Genomic DNA, 10758 nt, shown 5'->3' on the forward strand with positions numbered 1-10758 from the left:
TGTCCCTAGTGGGAAGGCTTCCACCCACTGCCCAGAATTCATTTGACTGTCAAGAAGAATCAAGACAGACGCACATCTTAATCTCCTTTGCCGTGGCTGTATTTGTTCTGTCATCGCCAATATAAGGGTGGTGTGTGTTGTGGTGTGCTTTGAGGGCCTGCATATACTGTGTTATCTGTCAATGATGGATCTCCCATCTCCACAAGGCAGCTACTGTACCGTTTATTGGTGTTGGCATCTTATTTGGGAGTGTAATTGGTGTAAAATAGTTACATGTATGGTAAAAGCAGCGAGGAACTGTAATTCAGCAACTGTATGTATGGTTTACCAGTACATTACATAAGCTTGATGTACAGTGCATTCGGAAAGTATTCGGACCCCTTGACTTTTCCACATTTTGTTACGTTACAGCGTTATTCTAAAATGGATTTAATCGTTTTCCTCCCTCATCAATCTGCGCACAATACCCCATAATGAGATTTTTAGAAATGTTTCCAAATGTATCTTTAAAAAAATACACAAGTACTCAGTACTTTGTTGAAGCACCTTTGGCAGCAATTACAGCCTCGAGTCTTATTGGGTATGACGCTACATGCTTTGCACACCTGTATTTGGGGAGTTTCTCCCATTCTTCTCTGCAGATCCTCTAAAGCTCTGTCTGGTTGGATGAGGAGCGTCGCTGCACCGCTATTTTCAGGTCTCTCCAGAGATGTTCTCTCCAGAGATGTGGTTTGGGTCGTTGTCCTGTTGGAAGGTGAACGTTCACCCCAGTCAGGAAAACAACCTCACACTCAACGTCAACAAAACTAAGGAGATGATTGTGGACTTCAGGAAACAGCAGAGGGAACACCCCCCTATCCACATCGATGGAACAGTAGTGGAGAGGGTAGCAAGTTTTAAGTTCCTCGGCATACACATCACAGACAAACTGAATTGGTCCACTCACACAGACAGCATCGTGAAGAAGGCGCAGCAGCGCCTCTTCAACCTCAGGAGGCTGAAGAAATTCGGCTTGTCACCAAAAGCACTCACAAACTTCTACAGATGCACAATCGAGAGCATCCTGGCGGGCTGTATCACCGCCTGGTATGGCAACTGCACCGCCCTCAACCGTAAGGCTCTCCAGAGGGTAGTGAGGTCTGCACAACGCATCACCGGGGGCAAACTACCTGCCCTCCAGGACACCTACACCACCCGATGTCACAGGAAGGCCATAAAGATCATCAAGGACATCAACCACCCGAGCCACTGCCTGTTCACCCCGCTATCATCCAGAAGGCGAGGTCAGTACAGGTGCATCAAAGCTGGGACCGAGAGACTGAAAAACAGCTTCTATCTCAAGGCCATCAGACTGTTAAACAGCCACCACTAACACTGAGTGGCTGCTGCCAACACACTGACACTGACACTGACTCAACTCCAGCCACTTTAATAATGGGAATTGATGGGAAATGATGTAAATATATCACTAGCCACTTTAAACAATGCTACCTTATATAAATGTTACTTACCCTACATTATTCATCTCATATGCATACGTATATACTGTACTCTATATCATCGACGGTATCCTTATGTAATACATGTATCACTAGCCACTTTATACTATACTATGCCACTTTGTTTACATACTCATCTCATTTGTACATACCGTACCCGATACCATCTACTGTATCTTGCCTATGCTGCTCTGTACCATCACTCATTCATATATCCTTATGTACATATTCTTTATCCCCTTACACTGTGTACAAGACAGTAGTTTTGGAATTGTTAGTTAGATTACTTGTTATTACTGCATTGTCGGAACTAGAAGCACAAGCATTTCGCTACACTCGCATTAACATCTGCTAACCATGTGTATGTGACAAATAAAATTTGATTTGATTTGATTTGATTTGAGATGTTCGGTAGAGTTCAAGTCTGGACTCTGGCCGGGCGACTCAAGGACATTCAGAGACTTGTCCTGAAGCCAGTCCTGCGTTGTCTTGGCTGTGGTTTGGGTCGTTGTCCTGTTGGAAGGTGAACGTTCACCCCAGTCTGAGGTCCTGAGCGCTCTGGAGCAGGTTTTCATCAAGGATCTCTCTGTACTTTGCTCCGTTCATCTTTCCCTCGATCCTGACTAGTCTCCTAGTCCATGACGCTGAAAAGCATCCCCCACAGCATGATGCTGCCACAACCATGCTTCGCCGTAGGGATGGTGCCAGGTTTCCTCCAGACCTGACGCTTGGCATTCAGGCCAAAGAGTTCAATCTTGGTTTCATCAGACCAGAGAATCTTGTTTCTCATGGTCTGAGAGTGCTTTAGGTACCTTTTGGAAAACTGTGCCTTTTACTGAGGACTGGCTTCCGTCTGTCCACCCTACCATAAAGGCTTGATTGATTGAGTGGAGTTTTCCCATCTCCACAGAGGAACTCTGGCGCTCTGTCAGAGTGACCATCGGGTTCTTGGTCATCTCCCTAACCAAGGCCCTTCTCCTCCGATTGCTTAGTTTGGCCGGGCAGCCAGCTCTAGGAAGAGTCCGGGTGGTTCCAAACTTCTTCCATTTAAGAATGAGGGAGGCCACTGTGTTCTTGGGGACCTTCAATGCTGCAGATAGTTTTTCGTACCCTTCCTCAGATCTGTGCCTCGACACAATCCTGCCTTCGGAGCTCTATGGACAATTCCTTTGACCTCATGGCTTGGTGTTTGCTCTGACATGCACTGTCAACTGTGGGACCTTACATCGACAGGTGTGTGCCTTTCCAAATCATGTCCAATCAATGAAATTTACCACCGGTGGACTCCAATCAAGTTGTAGAAACATCTGAAGGATGATCAATGGAAACAGGATGCACCTATGTAAATAAAGCATTTTTATTTTATTATTATAGTTTTTTATTTTTAAAACATTCGCACAAATTTCTAAAAACCTGTTTTCAATTTGTCATTATAGGGTATTGTGTGTAGATTGATTAGGGTGGAAAATGTATTTAAATCATTTTCGAATAAGGCTGTAACGTAACAAAATGTGGATGAAGTCAAGGGGTCTGAATACTTTCCAAAAAATTATTATATTATATTCAATTATATTCCCACCTTGCACTACAAATATATTGCAAACTAATGTCCATTCCTTGCATAATTTAACATGCAGTGAATTCAAAATAAATCAAAAACTCCTTAGGCTGGTCAAAGCCATGCTTACATAAATAAACTGCTTTCTAAGTGTGTTTGCTCGCTGGCACACCATGGGGCTCAGTAGGGTGTATTGATAGTGCTGCATAGGTAATGAATTATAGAGAAGTGTTCAGTTCCTTGAGAGGCAGGCTGCCATCATTAGTACCAACGCACTTACAGATCAGGCCAACACGACCAAATAACAACGTGTTTAAATGCCTCATTTAGAGAGAGAGAGAGAGAGAGAGAGAGAGAGAGAGATATTAATTGATTTATGTAATCATCAGCATATGAAAAACGGGGAGAGACATTTTTTAAAATAGCACTCTAGCTCAGTCCCGCCCATACAAATTGTACTATTTATGCAGAGCAAATTGACCGTGAAATTGCAATGTGTTGTTGCTCTTCCATCATTAATTTGGTTAGGAACTGGCAAGAAATGAAAGGAAGAGCATTTCAAATCAAATCCACCAACATCGCAAGGTTAACATATTTATACATATTTCATTGCCAATTAAACATCTGAATGTCTATTAAATTAATATCAATGGATGTTAATGTAACATTGTAGAGATATGAATCTATCTGACCCTTTTTGAGCTCTCTCAGTATGGTGCCTCTGTATTCGCAGTCTGAACATTACCCCCAATCCATATTTATGGTTGAATCTATTAGGGATATGTCCATGAAAAACACAACATTATCTCAATATCCATACTAGACGAGACTTGGGGCCCTGCAGGAAAAACAACACATAACAAAGGGTTGAGCTGCTACCCCCGCTAAGTGTATCCTTTATTTAACATTGGCCTCATTATTTCTCCACTACATATTGCTAAAGTTTTATACACAAGTAAGGAGAAAGGATCTCATTTGCGAAGGCTTGCTTTGGTGCTCCCTGTGCTCAGAGTACTATTTTCAGGCGGCCGCTAATACCTCCATATTGAAAAAGGTCTGACACGCTATCTTTCATCATAAGCCAGAAAAAAAGGTTGATAGACAGTCTCAAGCTCCTTTAGCTCCGGTGCCACTGCCACATAATGTGTGTGGTAGATTACTTTGAACAAAGTCCCCCACACAGCACATTCTTCAGCTGAGGTCGCTGCCTCTTAATATGTGCGAGGGGAGATCCCATTCCCCCCATAAAAAAAAGCATTTCTAAGTGAATAGCCTAATACAAGACAATCTTGTATATGTCATCTTTTCATGGTAAGCCACATCGATTAAGCTGCGTGGGTGTAGAGGATGATCATTCAAATGTAAATTGGGTCCGAGTAACATTTAGTTGGAATTACATCAGACTTAACTCACTCTTTAGACTAGATAATGCAATTGTGTGCTGCCTGAGGGGAAGTGTGGTGTTTTTTTTTAATAGCCTTCTATATTCAGGGGTTTATTCTTAAATACATGCTCCATTAACCACAGTCTGGATACTGTGCTGTGTAAAGGAAGTTGGAGATCTGGGCCCGTGTCCACAAAGCATTTCAGAGTAGGAGTGCTGATCTAGTATCAGTTTTACCATAGATCATAGTGAATAGGATTACATTGACAGATCCTGGATCAGCACTCCTACTTTAGGTTGCTTAGTTTGGCCCAACAATAAAAAGATGATGTATCAAGTGTTTTGTTTATTTTCATTTTTTCTTTCTCATGATCTCTGTTATAATGCTATTATTGGGATTAGGCTTTATGTTGACGTTCATGCTAATCGTCGTACGTATAGGAATGTGCGTTTATAGTAGGATATGGAGGTGGGGCACAAGTCGTGTGGTGGCGCGGGTGCCTGGGGTGGTGTTGGGTGTCAGGAAGGAAGACTTGGGGTTTAAGGGTGTGGTGTGGTGTGTGGAGCAATGTGTGTGTAGCAGTGGGGTGGACGGTTGAGGTAGAGGAGTGCCAATGTGTGATGTGACACGTGCAGGTGTAAAAGACAGGGCCCCTGCGGGGGAAGGCAGGACACTCTGGACCATTACCCAGCCTGAGCCAGCCGTCCGCTTAGAGCTAATATGGAATTTACCTCTTTACATCTCTCTCTCTCTCTCTCTCTCTGTCTCTCTCTCACCCTTCAACTTCCTGTTTTATATGACTCATAGCCACCCTCTATTTAGCAGTGTACATGTTTTGCCTGCTTTTCAACAGGCTAATGACATTGCTATTGGAATATTCTCACGTACAGGTTTAGGATTAATACGTCCGGGTAGTGAGAAGCCTATATTGACTGAAATGATGTTTTTTTAAAGTGTGGTGTTGTCCTGATGTTGTCTGTTTGGCGCTATAGTGGGAATAGTTATAGGGGGTGTAATGTGACGTAGATCAGAGTGTTGGTTGCTTCTGTGTTTTGTAATGTCTCGGGGTGTTGTCTTAGACCTGCAGCTTCATGCTGCTGTTATCTCAATTCTAAATGGACAAATATGAATGTTTTGTTACATGCTATTTTTTGACATGCTCTCTCTTTCTTTCCCTTTCTCTGTATCATTCTGTATTTCTCCCTCTCTCTGTATCTCTGTTTCTTTCTTTCTTCCTCTCTCTCTCTCTCTCTCTCTCTCTCTCTCTCTCTCTCTCTCTCTCTCTCTCTCTCTCTGTATCTCTCTCTCTCTCTCTCTCTGTATCTCTGTTTCTTTCTCTCTCTCTCTCTCTCTCTCTCTCTCTCTCTCTCTCTCTCTCTCTCTCTCTCTCTCTCTCTCTCTCTCTCTCTCTCTCTCTCTCTCTCTCTCTCTCTCTCTCTCTCTCTCTCTCTCTCTCTCTCTCTCTCTCTCTCTCTCTCTCTCTCTCTCTCTCTCTCTCTCTCTCTCTCTCTCTCTCTCTCTCTCTCTCTCTCTCTCTCTCTCTCTCTCTCTCTCTCTCTTTGTATGTCTCTCTCTCTTCTCCAGTCTACATTGAGGACCTGGCGCGAAGTGTGGAGCAAAGCAGGCGGCTGATCATCGTGTTGACTCCTGAGTTTGTGGCCAAGCGTGGCTGGAGCATCTTCCAGCTGGAGACACGGCTCCACAGCATGCTGGTGACAGGGGAGATCAAGGTCATTATGATTGAGTGTGCTGACCTCAAGAGCGTCATCAACTACCAAGAGGTGGAGGCCCTGAAGAACACCATTAAAGTGCTCACCATCATCAAGTGGAGGGGCCCTAAGAGCAACGAGCTCAAGTCCAAGTTTTGGAAGCAGGTGATTTACGAGATGCCGGTAAAGAGGAAGGAGATGCTGTCTCGCCGGCAGGTGCTTGACTCCGGAGAGCAGGGCCTGTTCGGCGACCTGCAGACGGTCTCCACCATCGCCATGACGACCACGTCTGCCTCGCTGGCGCCCGCCCACCATGCCGAGATCCCAGACTTTAACCAGGCCGGCCACCCCCAGATGAGACACTACTGCACCCGTAGTTATGAGTATAAGATGCCCGGTTCCCCCTTGCAGATAGCCACCTTGAGTAACCGTCACATGTACTGCAATATCCCCATGACGCTGCTCAACGGACAGGTGAATCAGAACAACACGATGGGAAAGAGCAAGCAGGAGATCCACTTGAACAGCACATTCGTCCCTCTATCTGGAAGGGAACTCACAAGTGATATCTGGTAGACTGATATTCAGCAACTGGCTTGATGGCACCATTTTTATTTATTTATTTGAGCTTTTTTTTATCTGCATGAAGACTCATTTAGACAAAACACTGATTTAAAAAAAAAAAAAAAAAAAAACTGAACACAATCATTTCTCACGGACTACTTTCATTGGCGGTTAAATGTTTTATTTTTTTCCGTTCAGCCATAAGGAAAAAAGGGAAAAAAAGGAGTCGCTCCAGTCATCATTTTCTTACTTGAAAAATGTCTCCTTTTCTGAGATAAGTAATACATTCAAAAACCTTGTTTTTAATGTTCAAGGTATTGTTATTATGTACAGTTTTCATATCTTCTATAAACATTAATGATAATTCCTTTGCGATGTTAATGGTGTATGAGTATGTGAGTGAATCCACATGAAATGATTCTGACCTGGGATACTTCATGGGAAAGGGGGACATTTCTCATTGCAGCACAATTCTGTAAAGACCGACTGAACACATTCTCTGTGAGCTTTAAACATTTTACAGTATATTTAAGCAAATCAATAATGTTTGAAGGTATTGTCATTGTTTGAGGCCAATTAAATATGAATATTTGAAATGTTTGATACAATATTTGTTTGAGTTGTATTCTGTGACTCTAGTTGCTGTCTCTTGATTTCTGCCTGTTACTTTGCTAATTCTATTTGGTAAAAACAAGAAGCCCTCATCAACTTTTTTTCGACTTCTCTCCTGAAATCCTCCCCTGCTTCTCATGCCTTCTTTCCTCCCTGTCGGCCATATTGTTTTCAGATTACTATTGAGTTGTCTCCTTGAGGATGACCTGCTCTCTAAAGGTTACAGATGGACTCAGTGTGGTGCTTTGGGAACCGATCGTAGTTTTGACTGACTGTATTGTAGAAATGGAATGGAACTGGGATCACCTGAGAGATATTTGCATTTGTATCTATTTCATTTCTTTAGTTTTGCAAAATGAGAAGAGAATAGTCTTAAAGAAGCTTCCTCTTCTCAGCATAAGTTGCTTTGCTGCTTCTATCCTGGCTCCACCCTAGAGAATTCATCCTATTTGTCTGCTTTGTTTTTTAATATAGCACCCTCTATCTGTCTCATTGCGTTATAGCCGAAATACCAAGATTGTAAAAAAAAAAATGACTTAGACAATGGTCTGAGCTTGGTGACCTTCAAGAGCAAACGAAAATACTAACCGCAGGAGGTCAAAGAGATTTCAACCATCAGTCTGAACCATTGCTGAACTGCCCACAGATGTCTTCTCCAACATCAGTTATAAATCCTACGTTTATTTAATGCCTTTTTTTTCTGTTTGCAAGCTGATGGATTTTGATAGTGATTCCATGCCATGAATAGCCAGGGCATCAATGTGCATATGATGAAATCAAATAAATAATTTTATGGGACCCTTGCGAATGGCTGTATATTAAATCATGTTGAAATCACACAGGTTGTTTACTGTTTGATTTATTCGTACTTTGTTTGGTTTTGATTGCCATTGTAATGCTGTCACTTTACCTAAGTGGAGTAATAATATTCATCTATTTGGTGGAGTACAATATGTCATGCTTTCAATGGTCATACATGTCAGCTACTATTGCATCAGGAGCTTTAGTCTTTCCAAGTCGCAAAAACGGAAATAGTGTATGTTTGTTTAGGCGGCCCTCTATTACCTATGGAAGCCCTTTCCCGCACCTTTAAAAAAAAAAGTTTATGCAATCCAAACATTTCGAGATAAGTCAAAATTGAGACACTAACGCAGAATTTCAAGATACTAACTTGACATTTCGAGATAGTAAAACATACATATAGGATATGTGTCTTCATTTGTAACATTATGTGGCGATTTCCATCTATCCATGTTGCAATGCCCCAACACTTTTGATTTGGTTTAATAAAAAATATTGACACAAAAGCATTGAAAATAGGGACAAAGCACTGTTGTTTAGACTGATTTGCCTCATAATTTGTCAACTCGTGCACAATTAATCTGTGCTTCAGTCTGATCAACTGTAGCCTACTGATAACAAACACAACTGCAGGTAGCCTAGAGAAGCACTCTGATATGCACTCTGATCCCCCCCTGGCCAGGGGAAACGAAGCAGTAACGTCCTGTATTTAGAGCCTAAGCTATTGTATGTACTTAGAGCCTAAAATAGGCCTATTTATTTGTGTTAAGAGAAAATATGAATGTGATCAAATTGGGTTTATATTCAAACTTTGAGTGGCTAGGCAACCTAGACATTGAAATGAATCAATCAACACAATAGTGATGACATACGTTAAGTCACTTTTTAATTACACGATGCAACCCTGCATAAAGCAAACTCAGCCCTGTTAGTTCTATTGTCCAATTGCAGTTGTTGTCTATTTATTTTAAACCATATGGCCTGATTAGAAAACATTTGGTCCCATCATAGCCTATATGAAACCATTTTACAGCTGACTTATTACTTTGTCATACCTTCCAACTAGAGTCCAGAGTTTTACCTGGCTAGGTTAGCCCGGTGGTTCTCAAACTTTCTCTCCTCTGAGACCCCCAGAGGTTTCACTAGTTCACATGATTCACTTAATCAATGAGTCAGATGTGCTCGTTCTGGAATAGATCAAATACATGAACCTGCTGGCAGTCCCCGAGGAGAGGCTAACTACCAGATCATGAAAAACTCTGGGTCCCAGGAACCCCCTCCTCCCCCACCACATCTTGGACCTGTGGTGCCACCTCTGAAATCATACAATGTTACAAATGAAGAAACATATCCTTTAAGTATGTTCTACTATCTAAAAATATTGACTTAGTATCTCAAAATCTTTAGATAGTATTGAGAAATTTTGACTGACGTAACTAGAGATTTCGATTTGTATCTAGACATTTTTAGATAGTATCTAAAAATGTTGACTTAAGTATCTCTAAATGTTTACTTAGTATCTCTAAACTTTGAGATAGTATCACGAAATGTTGAATTAGTATCTAGAGATGTTAAGATAGTATCTAGAAATTTTAACTTACGTATCTAGACATTTCGATTTAGTATCTAACATTTTTTAGATAGTATCTTGACATTTTTACTTACATATCTAAGAATGTTGACTTTGTTTCTCAAAATGTTGAGATAGTATCACAAAATGTTGACTTAGTATCTCATCATTTCTATTTGGTATATCGACATTTTGATGTAGTATCACGGAATTGTGACTTATACATCTCGAAACATAAACTTAGTATCTAGAAATATTTTGAAATAGTATCATAAAATGTTGACTTAGTATCTAGAAATGTGGAGATAGAATCTCTACATTTTTACTCACGTAATCTAGACATTTCGAAGTAGTATCTTAACATTTTTAGATAGTATCTCAAAGATGTTACTTTCGTATCTTGACATTTTTACTTAGTATCTCGAAATTTGGAGATAGTATACATTTTTAAAATATCGACATTAAAAAACCATGTGGTGGGAATAGGCTTCCATAATTACATATGGGCTAACAAACATATACACACATGCACACACACACATTCTCAAAATGTCTAGATACCATCAAAAAAAATGGAGATTGCGTGGTGATTTCCGTCTATCCATGATTCAGAGAAGAGCACAGCAATAACCTTCCAGGTATGTATAGTTAATTACACATTCTGTGTGTGTATGTGTGCATGCTTGTGTTTGTCTGCCAAAATGTACTTAATGATTTCAAAATAATCTGTTGTGAGACAAAATAATATTAACTTTATGGATTGATAGTTTTGATAGACATTTATATAACTTTAGTATGGAATGGTTCTCTGCGTGTTGGATTCAATGTATTTGACCTACACTGGCAGGGTCTACAGACAATCACGGATTACAAAGGGAAAACCAGCCACGTCGCAGACACCAACGTCTTGCTCCCGGACAAGCTGAACATCTTCTTTGTCCGCTTTGTGGATAACACAGGCCTGCTCCCAAGGACTGTGGACTCTCATTCTCTGTGGCCGACGTGAGTAAGACATTTAAGCGTGTTAACCCTGGCAAGGCTGCCAGCCCAGACAGCATCC

At 41.2% G+C, this 10758-nt stretch overlaps 1 protein-coding gene across 2 annotated transcripts in view; it reads left to right on the top strand.

Moving 5' to 3' along the window:
* LOC110488551 (X-linked interleukin-1 receptor accessory protein-like 2) overlaps positions 1-8164 on the top strand; it is a 323660-nt gene extending 315496 nt beyond the window's left edge. For both annotated transcript variants that reach the window (XM_036942676.1, XM_036942675.1), the window contains one exon: positions 6027-8164. In XM_036942676.1, the coding sequence (XP_036798571.1) occupies positions 6027-6727 (701 nt within the window). In that variant the 3' untranslated portion in view covers positions 6728-8164. The remainder of the gene's footprint in view (positions 1-6026) is intronic.
* The last annotated feature ends 2594 nt before the right edge of the window (positions 8165-10758 follow it).

Source organism: Oncorhynchus mykiss, chromosome 14 (genome assembly GCF_013265735.2).
Source record: "Oncorhynchus mykiss isolate Arlee chromosome 14, USDA_OmykA_1.1, whole genome shotgun sequence".
NCBI classification, from domain to species: Eukaryota; Metazoa; Chordata; class Actinopteri; order Salmoniformes; family Salmonidae; genus Oncorhynchus; species Oncorhynchus mykiss.